The sequence below is a fragment of the Notechis scutatus genome, chromosome 1 (genome assembly GCF_049901735.1).
Source record: "Notechis scutatus isolate UNSWTSFEM ecotype Mainland chromosome 1, rNotScu1.2, whole genome shotgun sequence".
Lineage (NCBI taxonomy): Eukaryota > Metazoa > Chordata > Lepidosauria > Squamata > Elapidae > Notechis > Notechis scutatus.
This window is the reverse complement of record NC_142009.1, coordinates 9,976,668-9,998,710: the sequence shown is the minus strand read 5'-3', so window position 1 is coordinate 9,998,710 and position 22,043 is coordinate 9,976,668. Positions and strand designations below refer to the sequence as shown.

At 43.3% G+C, this 22,043-nt stretch overlaps 1 protein-coding gene across 2 annotated transcripts in view; it reads right to left on the bottom strand.

Annotated features, from left to right (window-relative positions):
• Positions 1 to 16,782: 16,782 nt before the first annotated feature.
• The window catches only part of AATF (apoptosis antagonizing transcription factor), a 109,431-nt gene continuing 104,170 nt past the window's right edge, over positions 16,783 to 22,043 (bottom strand). For both annotated transcript variants that reach the window (XM_026680472.2, XM_087956561.1), the window contains one exon: positions 16,783 to 18,029. In XM_026680472.2, the coding sequence (XP_026536257.1) occupies positions 17,966 to 18,029 (64 nt within the window). In that variant the 3' untranslated portion in view covers positions 16,783 to 17,965. The remainder of the gene's footprint in view (positions 18,030 to 22,043) is intronic.

Here is a 22,043-nt window from a genome sequence, read left to right as displayed (position 1 = left end):
TGTCTGCATTCCTTGGTGTGACTTTCAGACGTAAAGGGATCTTTGGTGATATTGAAACGTATTTTTGCTCCAGGCGACATGTTCACTTTAAGGACATTCAACTCTGTTGCATGTTTAGGCTTCCCGTAGTGAAGTTAGCTTAGAAACATGAGTGTTGTTACTCAGGGAGCATCAAGTAGTATCATTCTCTACGCAGATTCTCAATCATACAGGTCATGGTTGTCCCAAAGGAGCTTTTATGGACAGGCAACTGGACTTTGTTTTTCCTTGAAGACGTTTTTCACCTCTTCAGCTTCAAGGGAACATTTTTTGAGAAAGCCCCACCCCCCCCATGTAGGTTTCATTTGGTCATCAGGTAGTAGGCCAAGTCCCACAGGTTCCTCTGTCCTACTTATATACAGAGTATTGCAGCATAAATTCAAATTAAACAGAGATGGTTGAGGCTTCATTTAACTTCTTTATAAACAAATGGAAGTAAATTTTACAATACCAGTTGTAGATTTCTCCAACATGGAGCAAACTCAAACAGAAGCAGACGTTACAAGTTCAGAGCAGAACAAGCAATTCAACTTCAGAAACAGACATCAGTTTCATTTTAGTTCAGCAAGGAAGCAAGACACACAGAGGAGAGAAGCGGTTTCATTTTCAATAGACTCAGAGCTTCAGAGCTGCAGAGCTTAATACAGAGCCACGCCTAGGCTACTTCTAGTTTCAGTTTCCAAACAGTCCTATTGGCTGACTTTGTTACCATGCTCTATTCCAGTTCATGAATATACTCTGACAATATATAGGCAAGCACTTTATCAGAAAGTGGATTGGTCAGCGTGGAATCCTTGGTGCTCTGATGATGTTACCTAGCTGGGTCATGAAACGTCTGCAAGAAAACCAGCAAGCTCAGAGAGCACCAAGGACCTCTCACTTCAACCCCAAGCTACCAATATTCTATTGGTCAGTGTTCCTCACTCCCACTTAACCCTCTAAGTTGAGTTTGTTCGCACAAACCACATAGGCATCTAGCGATTCCACGGTGCATTCCCCAAACTCAGCTAAGTTGGTCTAGGTTATTTTAAAATGGAGCTAGCCAGTTTGCATTGTGTAATCTGAAAGAAAGGCTGCATGTTACTCCAGTTGGCAACTTCAAGCTTGTCTTTTTCTGGGCAGGTGAGTCCATTGACTCACCTGGGCTCCTCTCCTCCCTGAGGAATGTTTATGAGTCCTACAGGAACTCCAAGGGCATCCTTAGGAAGACAGCAAATTCTGGAAATCGGTGCTTGTCTTGCAATGAACCAACTTGACTGGTAGCACACTGCAAAAGAGGGTGGGGCAGACAGCAAGTGAACATCTGCAGGTCCCCAGAGCTGTAGAGTTTCTGCATGGCTCTCCTTTAAAACAAGATACTCTGCATTTGGCTTGGTGGTTTCCATCTAAAATGCAATGGCCTAATGAACAAACCAACATTAAAAAGAGCAGTGTGTTAATAGAATAGAATTCTTTATTGGCCAAGTGTGGTTGGACACACAAGGAATTTGTCTTGGTGCAAATGCTCTCAGCGTACAGAAAGGAAAAGATACATTCATCAAGAGTTGAGAATCATCAGGTACAACACTTAATGATAGTCATAGGGTACAAATAGGCAATCAAATCATACTAGAAAACAGTCCATATAAATCGTAAGGATACAAGCGACAAAGTTACAGTCATACAGTCACAAGTGGGAGGGGATGGGTGATAAGGAGTGATGAGAAGATTAATAGTAATAGTAGTGCAGACTTTGTAAATACACTGTAGTTGGACAGTGTTGAGGGAATTATTTTAGTTTAGCAGAGTGATGGCGTTCGGGGAAAAAACTGCTTGTGTCTTGTTGTTCTGATGATCTATAGCGTCGTTTTGAGGGAAGGAGTTGAAACAGTTTATGTCCAGGATGTGAGGGTTCTGTAAATATTTTCACAGCCCTCTTTTTGACTCCTGCAGGATACAGGTCAGGTTTCAAAATAATCCCAAGAAGAAGCTAAAACCACGAGCACCATCTTCAGAGAATGTTGCATGTCTGACATTCCCCCCCCTGCCCCACTTGCTCTTTATTTTCCAGATAATTTGGGAAGGTTCCTTCTGAGATGCTTCCTCCACCTTCACCCCCCCTTTGGATTCAGATTTCTCTTCTGTCAACCTTCTTCCTGTCTCTCAAGGTGACTCCCACACCATTGGAAAACAATGCAACCACCTCTGTTGTATTTCTCCTTTTCTCCTGTCCTTCCTCCCCTGTTTGTATAGATTTCCCTTTTTGCCTTTTGCCTTTTTTCCCTCTGCCTGTTGCTGACTTAGGTCTACCCCAGCAGATAAGCTATAACTGTCCTGAGAAGTCCCATAAGGAAGAGAGAAAAAAAGACTTGCAATCTTTAGAAGACGTTCGTTTATTCTTCACTTCCAGACTTGCTAAAAGTAAAGCCTCCAGTTTTCTTGGCAAGGATACAGAAGCAAAAGAAAAAGAAGAGGAGGGAAGGGGCAGAGAGAGGAGGGGAGAGGAGAAAAGAGAGGAGAAAAGGGGAGAGGAGAGAATGGGAGGGGAGAGGAGAGGAGAAAAGAGGAGAAAAGGGGAGAGGAGAGGGGAAAAGAGGAAGAGGAGAGGAGGAAAGAAAAAGGAGGGGAGAAGAGAAAAAAAGGAGAGAAGAGAGGAAGAGAAGAGAAAAGGTCTAGCTTACAACATGAGGACTGGGGAACTCTGGGAGTTGAAGTCCTCCCATCCTAAAGTTGCTGAGGTTAAAAAACATGGGGACAGATAAACTAATAGATTTGCCCAAGAACAGTTCCCCTTGTTTTGCTGTTTTCCATAAATTAAGGTCACTAGGGAAAGCACACGTGATGTAATTTGTATGTTTAAGTTTAGCAAAGGCTGCAGGGACAAATTAAAATTCTATTTTGTATTCCAGTTTCAGGCTCTTTGGGTTTGTAGAGCAGATGTTGGAAAATGGCCTCTGTATCACCTGATGCAAGGGGGCTTCTTTTGAACGATCTCTACCTTATTTTTTTTCCCACTGATGCTTCAGCTCTAACAAAACCCACCTCTTCACATTCAGAGAAAGTGGGGGTCGCCAAAACAATTTCATGCATTAAAACTGTTTCACAAATGGCTGCCCGAACTCACACTGCCATTTCCCTCACCGCTACTCAACTGAATTTAATTGCAGGTACAGCTAATGGAACAGTTTTCACCCTACTAGGTAGGTTGCATAAATAAACCTGTTTACCCCAAACTGGTTCTTTTATTTTTCATTTTAAAAAAGAAAAAGAACAGGCATAAAGGTAGCTTTATGCCAAACCCGCTAGAAATCAGCACCACGGACACCCAACTTATCGTATATGGAACTGAGATCAAACCCAGTTGATTGGTATGTCCTTTAGAATACGATTATTTAAAGAAGGAAAAAAACACGAATATAATGGAAGACTCAAAGAGATGCCTCTCTTGAACCCTGGACATTCACTAGCAACCAATATTCATATGCTTAAAATACCCAGAAGGGTATCCCCGAAGTGTGACAGCTTTCATATGCCACCAGATCAAAGTGTGATCATCTTTTTAATTTAAACCTTTTGTTGCCTCAGTGATCTTAAGAGAGGCAGAGAGAAAGAGGGAGAGAGATCAAAATAAAGCTGAAACAAAAACAGCTGCTTTGTAGTTGCGTTTTCCCCCCCATCTCCCCCCCCCCCCCAAAAAAAATCTCTCCCCCCCCTCCCCCATTTGCTTGAGTCCCTTCTCTCAATTTAGGCCGTGAAATAGGTCAGCTCTATTACCGATCAGCCTTCCCAGAAATATTTAAAACAAATTGAATTGCACACCCAATACCCATCACAATTATGCCAGCCACAATAACTAAATTAGCAATTCAACAAAATAATTGGAAATGCGATTCTCTCTATTCCGAGGCTTCCCCGAGGGCTTTTGCCGATCGGTTGGGGGGAAACTCCGCTTTACTAATTCAGAAGCTAATTAGAGCCACACTTGTAAATGAAGTTGTTTGTCTCAAAGTTGAAATTCAGTACCCGCTTTTATTTATTTATTTATTTGCATTTTTGGCGGGGGGAGAGGGAGGAGGGTCTTTTCTCCTTATACCCATGTTGCAAATCTAAAACAAAAAACAAAAAACCCAAAACCCCACCAACCTTTACAACTTGCTAAAGTCATTTAAATTCTGTTGATCATCGAGGATATTAAAAGAAACATTTGTGGTGAGCTATGCCTGGATTTTCCTTTCCTTTTTTTCTTTTTAAAAAAGTTTAAACTTTCTGACTTTGCCTTTCAAAAGGGTAGATAATGACCAACGACATGGTTTCAGCCACAGAGAAGCAACCTCACCCCAAATCTCTAGGGCCAAGAAAAGAAACAAGGGCTCTCAAGATTGTGTCCACCTTTGGGCCAACATTGCTATGCCTTTGGGACCAAGTCTCAAAGTGGTTAGTTATCTTCCAGGGAGAAGTGGATAGTTCCCTTATTCCATATGCCATCCTAGGACTTGGAGGTCTTCTTCTAGTCCAACCCCCTGCCCAAGCCGGGAGACCTTATACCAACCCAGACAAATGATTGTCCTGTCTTCTCTTGAAAACGTCCAATGATGGAGCACCCTCAACTCCAGAAGGGAACCTGTTCCATTGATCAATTGTCAGGAAATTTCTCCTTATTTCCAGGTTGGATCTCCTCCTGAGGAGATTCCACCCATTGCTTCTTGTCCTGCCCTCAGGTGGCATTGGAGAGGGAATCGGCCCCCCGTCATCGCTGTGGCAGCCCTTCAAGAGTTGGAAGTTGGCAGCTAGAATGGTATTTGCACAATACTGGAAGAACATAGAGATCCCCACAGAAGGGAATGCAATAAAAAGAATACTAGAATGTGCAGAAATAGATAGATTAACACTTAAAAGTAAAGGCAGGGAAGACACTGAATATTTCTTAAAATGGGATTCGTTCTATCGATGGTTATCAAGCAGAAACAGAAGTTAGATTCTTTTTAAAAAAATACAAGAAAATGACTAACTGCAAAAATGGTTTGCTGAATGGATAAGTAAGCACTATTGGTAAGTTACTACTTACTTATAAGTATATAAGTAAGTTACTACATGTTTATTATCAATGTTATGATGAGATATCTTTATTATTATAAGACGACTACTGATGTTATGAATGCTATTGTTATGAAGATGATGAATATTACTCAGAATAACTATACCCAGACAACACACTGTTTATATATATGGGCGAATAGGTGGTAATATAAATCAAATAAATAAATATATGAAATTTTTGCTCTTTTTATAAATAATAATAGTAGTAGTAGTAACAAGAGTTGGAAGATGGCTGTCATGTCACTCCCAATCCTTCTCTTCATCAGGCCACACATACCTGGTTCCTTTAGCCATTCATCATATCATTTAGCCTCCAGACCCCTAATCATCTTTGTGGCTCTTCTTTGCACAATTTCTAGGGCCTCTGCGTTTTTATTGTATTGTGATGACCAGAACTGGATGCAGTATTACAAGTGTGGCTTCATTATTGAGCCTTGGTGGTGCAGTGATTAGAGTGCATTACTGCAGGCTACTTTTGCTGACTGCTGGCTGACTGCAATTTGGCCGTTTGAATCTCACAAGCTCAAGGCTGACTCAGCCTTCCCTCCTTCCGAGGTGGGTAAAATGAGGACCCAGATTGTTGGGGGCAAGAGGCTGACTCTGTAAACCGCTTAGAGAGGGCTGGAAAACACTGTATATAAGTCTAAGTGCTATTGTTATTAATGCAGTATAGAACGGTATTTCCCCTTCTCATGATTTTGATGCCATTCCTTTTTTGGCCACAGCAGTACACTACACACACACACACACACACACAAACTACATTCCATTAATGAGGAATGAAGCTAATGTGGCTGTCAGCAAAACTCTTGGAACTTCAGGAACAGTGTTTGAGACTATCAACCAGTCCATGTTTCTTTTGAAGTGCATGATCCTGAATCTATGGATCTTGGATTCTGTTAGGATAAGCAGGCAGTGCCATTCTTAATTGGACTGCTGGCCACCCAAGTGTTGTCTCTTGTTTTACTTGCTGTCCCTCTTTTCCACTGTTATCTCTCCTTAAACCAAGATGGGACCTATGGTTTGTTCAATACTAGCAAATTGCACATCCAACAGACAGACCTATCCAAGGATAATGCACTTCGACAACATCCAGTTTGGTGCAGTGGTTAAGGCATCAGGCTAGAAAGCCGGAGACTGTGAGTTCAAGTCCTGTCTTAGACACAAAAGCCAACTGGGTGACTTTGAGCCAATCACCAGGAGACTGTGAGTTCTAGTTCCATCTTAGGCATGCAAGCCAACTGGGTGACTTTGGGCTAATCACCAGGAGATTGTGATAGTCCCACTTTAGGCAAGAAAGTTGACTGGGTGACTTTGGACCAGTCCTTCTCTCTCAGCCCAACCCACCTCACAGGGATGTTGTTGTGGGGAAAAAAAGGAGGAAGATGTGTTGGATATGATTGCCACCTTGAGTTATTTGTAATGATAATAAAGGCAGGATACAAATTAAATAAATGAATAAATCCAAAGCCCTTGGGTGCCTTAGAAAAGGCACACCAGAGTTGGAGCCTTACCATGTTTATACTCTTCCCGGAATAAAAACTCGTCAATACTAGCTTGTTACGAGTGACCCAAGATTGTGAGGTTTAACAACGCATGGCTCGAAGTCTTGGGAAAATCCAGAATGGAGTTTTGGACAAACACAGTGACATACCTCAAAGGATACTGACACTCATCCATTTTCAACACCATAAAGCTACCAGGCAGAGGCTCACAGAACAATTTTGTAAATATATATATATATGTGTGTGTGTGTGTGTAAATGATAAGCACTTTACCTCAGGACACTCCAAATGGCCATAAATGCAGGCCAGTTGCTGAGTGCCAAAAATGCAGTCATTTTTGGGAAGACCATGGGAAGGAACTTTTGGAACTACAGAACCAGGCCGTTGGGGGATCTGTCATAATTTTAACCAGTTGCTAAGTGATTGTTTGTATATCGAGAAGTACCTGTAAGGGGATGCGAGGAGAAAAAAAGGCCTATGCCATTACTGTTCCCAGCCTTAATGGAATGGAAACCCTTTTCCACTCCCCCTATTTTAAGAACCCATTTCTACTTTAGGCTTTAACTTGTGCTGTTTTAAACTTCCACGCTTCTGCACTACTTATGACAAGCTGCCTATAGGAGCCACCTAGGTGGAAAGGAGGGCCACGATTCTCATTAAAATAAGCAGGAAGGTTCAAAGCCCTTTTCTTGCCGTGTGATTTTATAGAAAAAGCTACTTGTTAGACTTGGAAGCATTTTCTGACCTCGTGTGTGTTATGTGTCTAGTCATTTCTCTCCTCTCTCTCTCTCTCTCTCTCTCTCTCTCTCTCACACACACACACACACACACACACAGGGGGAAAGAGGGAGAGAAATGGGGGGGAAATCTAAGGATGAGTCAGCAGTGTGCAACAGTACAACAGGAACCAAAAAAGCTAATACAGTGCTCGGTTGTATAAAGGGAGGCATAAAATAAAAACTATATGATGTATTAGAACCTCTTTATAAAACCTTAGTAAGGTCACACACCCAGAATACAACATTCAGTTTGGTCATCACATTACAAAAAAGGTGTTGAGACTTTGGAAAAAGTGCAAAGAAGAGCAACTAAAATAATTGCAAACCTAGAGACTAAAACATATGAAGAATGATTGCAGGATTTGGGTTTGGCTAGTCTAGAGGAAAAGAAGGACTGGGGGTGGAGACATGATAGCAGTATTCCAATATTTGAGGGGCTGCCACAAGGAAGAGGGGGTTAGCAGTCAAGTTATTTTCCAAAGCACCCGAAGGCAGGACAAGAAACAATGGATGGAAACTAATCAAGGAGAGAAACAACATGGAATTAAGGAGAAACTTCCCCACAGTGAGGACAATTAACCAGTGGAACAGCTTGCCACTAGAGTTGTGGGTGCTTCATCCCTGGAGGTTTTTAAGAAGAGACCAGACAGTAACTTGTCTGAAATGGTATAGGACCTCCTGCTTGAGCAGGGGGCTGGACTAGAAGACCTCCAAGGTCCCTTCCAGCTCTATTCTGATTGAAGGCTAGAAGATTGAAGGCACTAAAAATAACTCAGCTTGTCTAGTATGATACTATAACTTGCCATCAGAAACATAGCTGTTATTTCCAGTAGTAGCAAACCTCTCTAGACAGTTCAGTGACGTTGTGAAGATTAGACCGAGCTCCAAAATTAACCGAAGCAAAGCAATGTTTCTTCTGGACATTTACCATCTTCCTTTTGGGAAAAGAAAACGGATCTTCCGTGGGAGGTTAATGGATGTGAGGTTGGGTTTCCCTTTTGCTGAATTTTTTAAGGTCTGCATTTTTATGACGTTGAATCATTTAGGTAAGGAGATATGTCCAACGTTTGCTTAGGTGCTAAATTCAACATTTTGGCCTCTCCTTGACTCACCTTCTCTCTCTCTCTCTGACATTTCAAAGGAGGGGAAGGCCAGCAATCGGTGTTTGAGAGAGATTTAATGTCTATTCAGCTGGCAAACTCCAATCACCGCCGAAGGGAAATTTACAAAGATCACACAAGAGAAAAATGAAGAGACACAAAAAATAGACTCAACCTCATTCATCTGAGATGGTAAACCTTTATTTATAAGCGACTTTCTGGCCCCAACTCACTTCCATGAATTGGGACCTGGAATGGATTGTTGTATTTGGGTTGTTTTATCCAGATTCTTTTGATATGTTTGTGTTTTTATTGTGCTTTCTAAGTTGCTCAGAATCATAACAGGTTGATTTTATGCTTTAAAGGGGATCTTGTGTAGAAGTCTTCCCCATAAGGAGATCTTGAGTTGGTCTATCTCACTCAAGATCACTGGACCTTATTTGGTGAAAAGAAAGCACCGGCCTCCTTATCAGGAAACGACAACAGAGAGTAGAGAGTCAGTAGCTGCCGAGCATTAAGGCAGCTCTGATGGAGGAGCAGGTGGGAGGTGGAGAAGAAGGTTGAGGGGAACGGCAGGAGTGGACAAGAAGAAGCCCCTCCTGGATTACCTATGAAACCAGTGTAAGCAAATTTCCTCGCCACTTTACATTGTCTGGACTTGACATAAGAAGTGGGGGGGAGAGCAGAGCAGAGCAGAGCAGAGGAAAGGAAGAGGAAAACATGAGAAGGAAATAAGAATAAAAATAAGGGAAAGAAAAAGGAGAGGAGAGAGAAGAGAAGAGAGAAGAGGAAAGAGGAGAGGAGAGGAGAGAGAGAGGAGAGGAGAAGAGAGAGGAGAGAAGAGAAGAGAGGGAGGGAAGGAAGGAAGAGAAGAGAAGAGAAGAGAAGAGAAGAGAAGAGAAGAGAAGGGAAGGGAAGGGAAGGGAAGGGAAGGGAAGGGAAGGGAAGGGAAGGGAAGGGAAGGGAAGAGAAGAGAAGAGAAGAGAAGAGAAGAGAAGAGAAGAGAAGAGAAGAGAAGAGGTTTCTCAAATTACTCCATAGCACAGGATCTACCAACACAGGGACACAAACTTGTCCAAAGTCTTAATATGTTTCTGCCTCCATGCTCCATGTGCACCTAAATTTTCCATGCTATATCTTCTCACCCAAAACTCCTTGCATGGAAAGCCATCAAAGACTTCTCAAACCATCACTTAAGGCTGAAGGCACCACTTCCAGGACTACCAAACACCGTTCCAAGTGTTTTCAGGCGCAGTGGACCTGCTAACTGCTGGATAATGAAATCCAACATAGACGGAAGGAAGTATATGGTAACCTACAATTTAATAAGCTGGCATAGAACTAGTCCTGCCAATCTCTAATCTACTGGTAGTCCTCAACTTACAACCAAAGAACTTCCACTGATAAGGAAGATGATCGTTAAGTGAGTTGCATCCAATTTTACAGCCTTTTGTTTTTGCCACGGATGTTAAGAAGCAAATTCCTGCAGTTGTGAAGTGAATTGCATGGTCATTAAGCAAATCTGGCTTCCCAGATTGACTTTGCTTAAGGTGAAGCCAGCTGAGAAGCTCACGTGACCCTGGGATGCTGCAATGGTCATAAGTGCAAGGACCGGTCATAAGTCACTTTTTTTCAGTGCAGTTGTAAATTCAACCAGTTGCTAAAGAAATGGTTGTGACCCGAGGACTGTCTTTATGAATACCAAGAAAGTCTTACTCATGAAAGAGAAGATTGTCAGCATGTTTTTAAACAGTTTTTTATTAGTTTATAATGTAGCATTAAAAAATACAAAAGTAAATAGTAGGGGAAATAGGGAAGGGAAAAGTGAGGGAAAGGAAAGGGGAAAAATAAAAATAAAAGACACTGACTTTCAACTCTCTTTGGTGCAGTATAATAAGGTATTAACATCAAACCTCAACTTTTTACTTTTACATACTAGTTTAAACTAGCCATTTCTATAACAACAAATCTATCAAATCAGTAAAACCCAAAATCAAAGTTTTGTTTTTTTTCCACCTTGAGCACAAAGTCCAGAAATGGTTTCCAAGTAGAAATAAAAGTATTTATATCTTTTTTTCTTTGATCAAAACAGTCAATTTAGCCATCTCTGCTAACTCCATCAATTTTTGCAGACATTCCTCCATTGTGGAAGGATTGAAATGACCGTCCTTTTTTGTGCATAAATTAATCTTACTGACGTCTACATAAATAACATCAAAGTTCCAAATTTTTTTCTCCAGGGCTTTTTCCATTAAACCCAAAATAAATGTTTTTAAATTCCACCTCCCTATATATTCATCTTCTCGTTTGTTTCAATAATCAAAGTGTGTTTACAGAAGATAGTAAGCCATATAAACCCATTAATAATCCACAGTTTACTTAGCCACGAGTGACCATGTCATAAAACCCCAGCCCAGAGGAATATAACTGAGTTTATACACGGAAAGGTTAAACTTGCAAATCTAATTTGCAGTGCTCAGAATAATAAACCTACTGTATTTATTAAAAAACACACCAAAGTACACAGTAGATAATAAAACAAGACTGTCAAACCAATTAGTTAATTAGGCCCCTTTCGGTGAACTGAGTTAATGAATCATTACATTTGTAGAGTACTTGCATATTATCGAAATCTTAGTTCAAGCATCTTTTTGAAGTATTAAGGGAGGTCTGAAGTAACCCACAATTTAATAAGCAAAGCAAATTCTCCATATGCAAATAAAAGGCAGTTTTTCAGCGGAGAAATATTCTTTGCAAGAGTTTGCACAAGGATTCAAGTTTGAAATGTTTCAAAGTTTGAAATCCTCCAGTTTCGAAACACCCACTACCCTAATTAGATTTTTTTTCCCCCGCCATTCCTGAAACCCTTAGAGCAGGGATGCCCAATCTTGGCAACTTTAAAACCTAGTGTCGTGGCCCCATCGAAGTCTGATGCCATGGAGGACAATGCGCCAGAGCTGGGGCTGATGGAGGTCGAGGGGGCAGCCTCGCTGGCTTTGGAGGAACGGGGAGGAGCAGGACAAGGCAGCCCCTGATACCTCAGGCCTGGGATGCAGCAGGGAAGAACGGGGCAAGAGAGGGGGGAAGATAGGGCAGGCGATGGAGATGAGGAGCGACATAGCTCAGGCGATGAGCAAGGACTGCCCCCTCCTGATCCCTGAGCACGGAGAGTGGAGAGGAGGCGGGAACAGAGCATGCTGACCCGACAACTCGGAAGGAGAGCATCCTGCCCCTCGTCACAATGCACACCTGGGAACTGAGACTTAAGGAGACCCTGTGGGGAGCAGCATTTGTCAGGAACAAACGCTGAATTTGTGGAGTTTGGTGTGCCGTTGCCGATGTCTGGCGTTCGCTGGACTTCTTGTCTTCTTCCTTTGCCTTCCTGGACACATTGCTTTGTTCCTTTGCTTCGTTGGACTTCTTGACTGGTTCTCTTGACCCGTTGGACTTTTTGCCTTGAAGCCATTGTGCTAATAGCATTTTGCTGGACTACTCGCAGTCAAAGGCTGCTGGAGGTGTTTACAGATAATCAGAGTTGGAAGGGACCTTGTAGGTCATCTAGTCCAACCCCTCGCCCAAGCAGGAGACCCTACACCATTTCTGACAAATGGCAGTCCAATCTCTTCTTGAAAGTCTCAAGTGATGGCACTCCCACAACTTCCAAGGGCAAGCTGTTCCATGGGTTGATTGTTCTCACTGTCAGAAAGTTTCTCATTTCCAGGTTAAATCTCTCCTTGTTAAGTTTCTAACCATTATTCCTTGTCTGGCCTACAGGTGCTTTAGAAAATAGCATGACCCCTTCCTTCCTGTGGCAGCCCTTCAAATATTGGAAGACTGCTATCATGTCTCCCCTGGTCCTTCTCTTTACTAGACTAGCCAAGCCCGGTTCCTGCAACTGTTTATGTGTGTGTGTGAGAGCGCTTTGCTCCGGGACTTGCCATAAATGTGGGAGGGTTTGGGGGAAAGTTGGAGCAATAAAGGGGCATTTTGAACTATCAGCTAGCTGTGTTGCCTCTGTGGCTTGCCCCAGATCATCACACCTGTAGAATATAACTCCCAATATACATGCCAGTTGCCCAGCATCTGAATTTTTATCACGTGACTGTGGAAAATGGCACAACGGTTGTAAGCGTGAAAAATGGTCACAAGTCACTTTTTTTAAGTGCTGTTTTTGAATGGCCACTAAATGAATGGCACCTGTACCATGCTACTCTATACCTGTACAAAGAGAGGGAGGGGGATTCTTAGACTGAAGACACAAAACAGGCTGAAACTTTCATGCAAAATCGAATGTGGGTCGCTTGGAGGTGGGAGATACTTTCGATGTAATCTACTGGATCCCCTGCGTGGATTCCCCGTGACTCTGCAGGACAAACAGGGAGGAAGCTAACCCATCAGACTGCAAGAACACAAGCGAGCGGTCAGACGAGGAGATCCAAACGCATTGGTAGCCTCACATTGCATACATTCAATTTCGCAGCTACTAAGATTGTTGGCCGAGCAGGGACAAAAATAGTCAGGGAAGCAATTGAAGCCTGGGAAACGGGCCTCTTGTCACTTAACAGGAGTGCTGATTTAACTCCAGCTTATCAGGTACAGGAGCCATGGGTTTGGCAGCACAGCAACAGCCAATCTCTAGCAATCAACATGCCAGTCAGCCAATAGGAAAGCACCACATAAACGTAATTCACAGAACAGCCCAAAGAACATATTCTAGTAGAGAAATTCCCTGAAGATGGGCTCCATAATGAGTCCGAAAGCTCAGTAGACCAGTGACCAACCCAAATTCGATTTCACATAATTATCCTGGGACAAATGTATTTGCCTTCATTCGTGAAACTTTCCTCGCTTGAAAATAATTGCAGAACTGCATAGAGTTGGAAGGGACCTTTGAGGTCTTCTAGTCCAACCCACAGCGAAAGCAGAAGACCCTATCCCATTTCAGAGAAGTGGCTGTCCAGTCTCTTCTTCAAAACCTCCAATGTTGGAGCACCCACAACTTCTGGTGGCAAGCTGTTCCACTGGTTAATTGTTCTCACTGTCAGAAATTTTCTCCTTAGTTCTAGGTTGCTTCTCTCCTTGATTAGTTCCCATCCACTGTTTCTTGTCAAACTCCAGGAGCAGAAATGGCACACTGTGAAGGGCAACATTTGAAAGCAGCTTCTCTTGGGACTGTTTTCACACACACACACACACACACACACACACAGGCACCCTGAGCTGAGGAAAGAAAGGAATGCGAAGATGGATGAAAAGGAAAATAAGATGAAAAATCAATGCACTTCTCCAAGATCTACAGCCAGGACTCGGCTGCAAATGCACCTGAAGATTTATTCAGCCATGCTAACATACATTTTCCAAGACAAAATCCAATACCCACTTTGACACTTTCTGCACCCCAGGAGGCAAAATTAGAAAATGGTTGTTGTTTTTTTGGTATGTTTTTTTGGATGTAACCTGGCCTTTACATGCCCCACAACTTGGGTGAATACATGTTGATGGGAATTCACAAATTTTTATTTCGTTATCCAAAAGTAGCTTTGAAATTTGTGCAGGCATGTACTTTCTATCACTAATTAATACTTTGCCTACAAGCCACCTGTGTTTGCAGATGTGTGATCTGGCACAGATGCAAAGCTTAGGTATGTGACAGCACAGGTAGTCCTTGATTTATGACTGGTTGCTTAGCAATAGCAACAGCAGTTAGACTTATATACCGCTTCACAATGCTTTACAGCCCCTTTCTAAGTGGTTTACAGAGTCAGCCTATTGCCCCCAATAATGTGCCCACCTCAGAAGGATGGAAGACTGAGTCAACTCTGACTTACAGATTAAGAGAGTTGGAAGGGACCTTGCAGGTCATCTAGTCCAACCCCCTGCCCAAGCAGGAGACCCTACACCATTTCTGACAGGTGGCAGTCCAGTCTCTTCTTGAACGCCTCCAGTGATGAAGCTCCTACAACTTCCGAGGGCAACTTCTGTTCCATGGGTTGACTGTTCTTCCTGTCAGAAAATTTCTCATTTCCAGGTTGAATCTCTCCTTGATCAGTTTCCATCCATTATTCCTTGTCTGGCCTTCAGGTGCTTTAGAAAATAGCTTGACCCCTTCCTCTCTGTGGCAGCCCCTCAAATATTGGAAGAATGCTATCCTGTCTCCCCTGTTTTTTTTACTAGACTAGCCAAGCCCAGTTCCTGCAACCGTTCGTTGTATGTTTTAGCCTCCAATCTGCTAATCATCCTGGTTGCTCTTCTCTGTACTTTTTTTAGAGTCTCAACATCTTTTTTATAATGTGGTGACCAAAACTGTATGCAGTTTAGTCTAGGTGTGGTGTTACTAAGGCTTTGTAGAGTGGTATTAGTACCTCACTTGATCTTGATTGTATCCCTCTGTTAATGCAACTTAGGATTGCGTTGGCTTTTTTGGCTGCCGCTGCACACTGCTGGCTCCTATTTAGCTAGTTGTCCACTAAGACTCCAAGATCCCTCTCACAGTTACTGCTATTGAGCCTGGTTTCACCCAGTCTATATGTGTACTTTTGGTCTTTCTTGCCTAAGTGTAGGACTTTACTTTTCTCTACATGACTTACAATCATAATGGCCAGCTTCCATTATGGTCATATGACGAGGACTAGCTATATTGATATCTTTTGCATCAAAACACCAAAACAATGCTAATCTTATGGGTAAAAAACAACAGCCGCAAGTAATGTTGCTAATCTTTTATGTTTTAAAAAAAGAAAGCTCATACACTGGTGGAAGAGCTAAGATACTGAGTCAATTTGAAATATAAAAATTTTCTCTAATTCATTTGTAATTTTAGCTTAAATATTTTGTCATTGAATTTACTAATTCTAAATTAAGTTTTATTTCACCTCTGAATACACTTTCATTTGTAAATTGCCCAGCTTAGGCAGCGAGATGGGCAGTATCTAAATTTCATAAAAAATATAATAAAAACAATATTCCTTGACAAACTATTTCATCAACTCTGTAATCCTTACAACATATGTGCTCAGTTCTCATTCTTAATTATTAATTTAAATAGCTAATACGGAAGATTCTCTTAAGTATTAGCTGAAACAATACTTAATTTTTAAGCTCAATAAATATATAGAAAAGTGTTTATCATTCAAAGCATATACACATATGGCATTAAGTCCACACAAATACAAACATATAAGACTATATATTTTATTAGCTACATTTGTGAGTGTGTTTGCATGCATTTGTGAGTGACGGTTCAAAGACAACCAATATAGCATGTTGTATTATTACATACAAGGGCACATGTTACTTATACAAAATAACCTGGAAGGCTGATCACAGCATGCTAATACATCCACTTTATGGGGGTTTAATTTCCCATGATCTTTCTGAATAAAAACAAGTGAATTGGACTTCTGTCTGTTAGATTTATCCTGGACCTAACTTTTTCAAGGGAGGAAAAAACATTTGGCCTCTTCAAATCCCTACCAGCAAAAATAATTAAATATATTAATAGCTCTGGACTAGTACAAAAATTCACAAGTATTTACCAGTTAGAATGCAGGGGTCTCCAACCTTGGCAACTTTTAAGACTTGGGGAGGGGGGGGGGGGGGGGGGGGGGGGGGGGGGGGGGGGGGGGGGGGGGGGGGCTTCCAACTCCCAGAATGGAATTCTGGGAGTTGAAGTCCCAAGTTAGACAGATAAGCACAGGCAGGAACACCTTGCCTTGAACAGGCTCCCAAAGAGGAGGGAAAGGATAGAGTGATGGTTTTTCCTTTTTTTAATTTGAGGATATCCGGGTATGCTAGTCAAAACAAGTTCCATAGAGTCCCTTTGACTTCCCCTGGAATTGGGGGGTGAAGGCCCAGGTGACAGTAGCACAGGCAGGAACACCTCCGAGCCTTGAACAGCCTCTGATCCAAAGATGGATGTGAAAAGCATTTCAGATTTTTTTTAAGGGTGGGTTTCGGTTCAAAACACGGTCTCAAGTTAGGGGAGATTTTGACCTTAGAACACACTGATTTAGCTTCCAAATATTTCACCCAACATTTTTGGGAGGGTGGGATGATGGAGCTTACAGTGCTGTTCTAAGAGACGGGCCGAAGTTTAGGTCTTGACTTTCAAACTACAGGAAAGGCACAGCTGAACAATGGAGGTGGGATGTTTAAGAATCAAATCAAAAGGGCTTAAACTGTCGTCCTGGAGCACTCACTGAGAATGGCAGCTTTTTCTTCATAAGGAACACGTGTGTATACACACACACACACACACACACAAACACAAACAGAAAGAGAGTCTTTGTTTTTCTAAAAGATTTAAATCCAATTTTATTACACGACCTTTGGGGGCCATTCACTTATGTGTCACCAAGTTTTTTCAGGAAACTTGAAGGAAGGCCATTTTTTATCAAGTAAGTTGCTTTGGCATCCACCCATCCATCCACCCACCCACATATGTTTTCCTGAAAATAAGACCCTGTCTTATAAATTTTTTTTGCCACCAAAAAAGGCACCAGGTCTTATTTTCGGGGGATGTCATCCACTGACTAACCTCACTTGACTGTAAATGCACTAATCCTAATAGTGATTTAGTCAACATGACAATTTACATTGATGGGTGTTTTTGCTTTTTTAACTGGACTGCAAATTGCAGACAGTTCTTACTGCACAACCCTTTGAAGTTGCAATGGCCTTGGAAAGCGTTGCCCCTGGCCTCCTTTTCGCTGTCAGAGGCCTCCAGAAACTTCTTCTGCAGCTGGCAAGGCTTTCCTGAAGGCCTCTGCAGCCAATAACAGAACCCTGAATCGATCCAGAGCTTTGTCATCAGCTACAGAGGCCTTCAGGAAAGCCTTGCCAGCTGCAGAAGAAATGGGCCAGCCAGGCAGGTGTCGGGGTGTGCGAAGCCTGGCTACAACTCTCCAAAGGTAAGTAGTAGGGCAGCTCCACACACACACACCCATCCCCACCCTAGCTTAATTTTTACCTGTGCACTCTGGAGTGGGCGGGATCTTAATTAGGGCTTATTTTTTTTTGGGGGGGGTAGGTCTTATATTGGGTGCACATGTAAAAATCAAGCTAGGACTTACTTTCAAGGTTGGTCGTATTTTTGGGGAAACAGGGTCTATGCAGTGACAGTGGTGATCTTTGGCAATAGTGCTGCCCTGCCAGAATGACGAGGAAAGTCCAAGCTGACTTCGTGCTCATTGTGTCCTTGAAGGTCCCACAGGAAACAGCCTGATGGAATTGACATGGCTCATCTTGAGGGAAGTTAAGAAAAAGAGAGGGGGGAAGGGGAGAGTAGGACAAAAACGTTGTCCCGTGTCCCAGTGTGACCCTGGATGGTAGATTCCTTAGGTTCTTCTCCATCAAACGAATGGACGCCATCTTGGCTCCCCTCAGCGAGGCCTATGGGGTGGTGGGACTATCCAAACATGAGAACGTCTCCCACATTCCAGAACCTCCCAAGGTGTCCTATGGACCACTAGGTTTGGTGTCCTTCTTTCAGGTGGGTCTGCTTGCCAAACAGTGACCGATACAGTTCTGTCCTGGAGGGGAGAGAGACAGGAGGCAGATTAAAAGTTATTCAAGTTTGCACGCCTAGCTCATTCCAGAACCAGGAGAAAGCAAGAAAAAGCAATACAATGAAGTCAATAAAATAAGGAGAAGGAGAGACGGGTCTCCACAGGTTTCGGCACCTGGCCTACTATATTTGGGATAAGCAGGACTGGACACAGCTCCACCAAAACTGGCAGGGCAGATTACTGTATATCAACAGAGAAGAAACCCCACATTCCCTCAAACTGATAATGTGACAAGCAAATAACCAAGCTCAGAGACCACCAATGACTCCCAAGTCAAAAATATCTTCACAAAAACAGCCAGCTTTTCGATACAGCAACAAAACTTGGTAAATAGAATAGAGCTGGAAGGGACTTTGGAGGTCTTCTAGTCCAGCCCCCTGCTCAAGCAGGAGAACCTGTACTATACCATTTCAGAAATTGTACAATGTGAGAGCTGATTTCTCCATGCTGGAGTTGCAAATTGCTCTCCAGAAGATAAACCAGAGATGACCGTCTTTCACTACCTTTAGCATCTCAACCTATCACTGTTCAGATATTAATGTATTATTAACTTACTAACATTGTCAACATATCATTATTCAAATAATTGGACAGACCAGAGGTGGGGAACGATGGCCCTTTATATGACTTGTGCACTTCAACTCCCAGAATCCCTGAGCCAGCATGGCTGGCTCAGGAATTCTGGGAGTTGAAGTCCACAGGTCATAAAGGAGACATTGTTCCCCACCTTGCTCTAGAACATGGCTAATTGGGGAATTCTGGGAGTTGAAGTCCACAAGTTATATAAAGGGCCATCATTCCCCACTCTGATCCAGAGACACTCTGAACAAATGGGGCTATTGGGTGGCTCCTGCCCTTTGTGGTGACATGCAGACAACAACACATACGTGTACCTGCTCTTAGCGCCCTGCTCAGTGTACACTTGAGGAATTCATGGCAGTGCGACAGAACATAATTAACTTGCTAGTTTCTGGGCAAGAGCTGTTTAATTTGTACCTATTTTAATCTTGTATTTTAAATTTTTATGTCATATGGTATGTCCTTATTTTAGTTGGGATGCTTCTGACACGAACGAACAGCATCTCCACAGCCCCCATGAAATCATCTTGCTGTAGGCGCATTCTGAAGGGATGTGTGTGTGTGTTGGGGGGGCAGGAAAAGTAACTTCTCAGGGACAATTTTATACAAGGCAGGACCTGCCACCGACATCATCTGGTTCTTCAAGCAAAAAGGCCACCCGCTAATTAAAAACGCATCTTTATTAATAAACACCAGGACTGCAGAGACCTTGCACAAGGCATCTCTCTCTCTCTCTCATCTGACACTCTTTCTCTCTCCCGGCTTTTCTCGCTCTCCTATCTCCCCTCTCACACTGTCTCTCTCCTCTCACTCCCTGCTCTTTCTCTCTTCTTTCTCTCTCTCCCCTCTCACTCTCCGCTCTTTCTCTTTCTCTCTCTCTCTTTCTCTCTCTCTCCCTCTCTCTCTCCGCTCTTTCTCTCTCCTCTCTTCTTTCTCTCTCCCCTCTCTCACTCTCCGCTCTTTCTCTCTCCTCTCTTCTTCTCTCTCTCCCCCTCTCTCTCCGCTCTTTCTCTCTCTTCTCTTCTTTCTCTCTCTCCGCTCTTTCTCTCTCCTCTCTTCTTTCTCTCTCTCCCCTCACTCTCCGCTCTTTCTCTCTCTCTCTTCTTTCTCTCTCTCTCCCCTCTCACTCTCCGCTCTTTCTCTCTCTCCTCTCTTCTCTCTCTCTCCCTCTCACTCTCCGCTCTTTCTCTCTCTCTCTCTTCTCTCTCTCTCTCCCTCTCACTCTCCGCTCTTTCTCTCTCCTCTCTTCTTTCTCTCTCTCTCCCCTCTCACTCTCCGCTCTTTCTCTCTCTCTCTCTTCTTTCTCTCTCTCCTCTCTCACTCTCCGCTCTTTTCTCTCTCCCCTCTCACTCTCCGCTCTTTCTCTCTCCTCTCTTCTCTCTCTCTCCCTCTCACTCTCCGCTCTTTCTCTCTCTCTCTTCTTTCTCTCTCTCCCCTCTCACTCTCCGCTCTTTCTCTCTCCCCTCTCACTCTCCGCTCTTTCTCTCTCCTCTCTTCTTCTCTCTCCCCCCTCTCTCTCCGCTCTTTCTCTCTCTCTCTTCTTTCTCTCTCTCCCCTCTCACTCTCCGCTCTTTCTCTCTCTTCTCTTCTTTCTCTCTCTCTCCCTCTCACTCTCCGCTCTTTCTCTCTCTCCCTCTCACTCTCCGCTCTTTCTCTCTCTCTCTTCTTTCTCTCTCTCCCTCTCACTCTCCGCTCTTTCTCTCTCTCTCTTCTCTTCTTCTTTCTCTCTCTCTCCCTCTCACTCTCCGCTCTTTCTCTCTCCTCTCTTCTTTCTCTCTCTCCCCCTCTCACTCTCCGCTCTTTCTCTCTCCTTTCTTCTTTCTCTCTCTCCCCTCTCACTCTCCGCTCTTTCTCTCTCCTCTCTTCTTTCTCTCCCCCTCTCACTCTCCGCTCTTTCTCTCTCCTCTCTTCTTTCTCTCTCCCCTCTCACTCTCCGCTCTTTCTCTCTCCTCTCTCTTTCTCTCTCTCCCCTCACTCACTCTCCGCTCTTTCTCTCTCCTCTCTTCTTTCTCTCTCTCTCTCTCTCACTCTCCGCTCTTTCTCTCTCTCTCTTCTTTCTCTCTCTCCCCTCACTCTCCGCTCTTTCTCTCTCCTCTTCTTTCTCTCTCTCTCCTCTCACTCTCCGCTCTTTCTCTCTCCTCTCTTCTTTCTCTCTCTCCCTCTCACTCTCACTCTCCGCTCTTTCTCTCTCCTCTCTTCTTTCTCTCTCTCCCTCTCACTCTCCGCTCTTTCTCTATCTTCTCTTCTTTCTCTCTCCCCTCTCACTCTCCGCTCTTTCTCTCTCCTCTCTTCTTTCTCTCTCCCCCTCTCTCTCTCCGCTCTTTCTCTCTCTTCTCTTCTTTCTCTCTCTCCCCTCTCACTCTCCGCTCTTTCTCTCTCCTCTCTTCTTTCTCTCTCTCCCCTCTCACTCTCCGCTCTTTCTCTCTCCTCTCTTACTCTAACTCTCTCTCCCGTCTGTTTTTCTCTCCTCTCACTCTTTCCTCTTTCTCCCTCCCCTCTCACACACTTTCTTTCTCTCCTCTCACTCTCTTTCCTTTCTCTCTCCTCTCACTTTCCTTGCTCTGTCCCCTCTCACTCTTTTTCTCTTCTCTCACTCTTTCCTCTATTTCTCTCTCACACTTTCCCTCTCTTTTCTCTCTCTCAGACTTCCTTTCTCTCCTCACTCTTTCCTCTCTCTCCTCTCAAACTTTCTCTCTCCTCTCTCTCTCCCCTCTTTCTCTCTCCCCTGTTTCTGTCTTCTCTCTCTCTCTCTCTATCTGTCTTTTCTCCCTCCTCCCCTCATACACACGGCCTCCCAATATGTAAATACAACATGAGCCTCAGATTCCATATCTCCGGGGAAGGAGAGGTTTGGTTTTTTTTTTGTTCCTCCTCAAAGTTTGCCCTTTCCACACAAGCCTTTTCAAGGAAGGAACAAGATTGAATATTTTAATAGGAATGCATGAGAACCGGGGCGATGAAAGGACGGGCGATTCAATCAGCCAGGTTTGTATGGGATTGTAATTTCGTTTTCATATATGTTCTCCTTTCTTCCTCCAGACTGACATAATACTTGAAGGAGAGACAATCAACCCAAGCCCGCAACAATGTTCAAATTGATTGCAGTTTTGGACAAGGGGAATGTTGTTCGCTGAATTAAAATAAAAATTGGTTGGGGGGGGGGGGGGAGTTACACGCGATAAAAAAAATGGTCATAGATCCAAAGGCCAGGAAGGTACTGTAACAACAGATTTAGAAAAAAAACAGCTGAGCAGATAATGCAGATATTAAACATATAAATATACAATAGGAGATACTATTTAGGTCGGGGGTATCCAAGCTTGGGGACTTTAAGGATTGTAGACTTCAACTCCCAGGATTCCCTAGCCAGCATGAAGTCCACAAGTCTGTTGTGGTTTG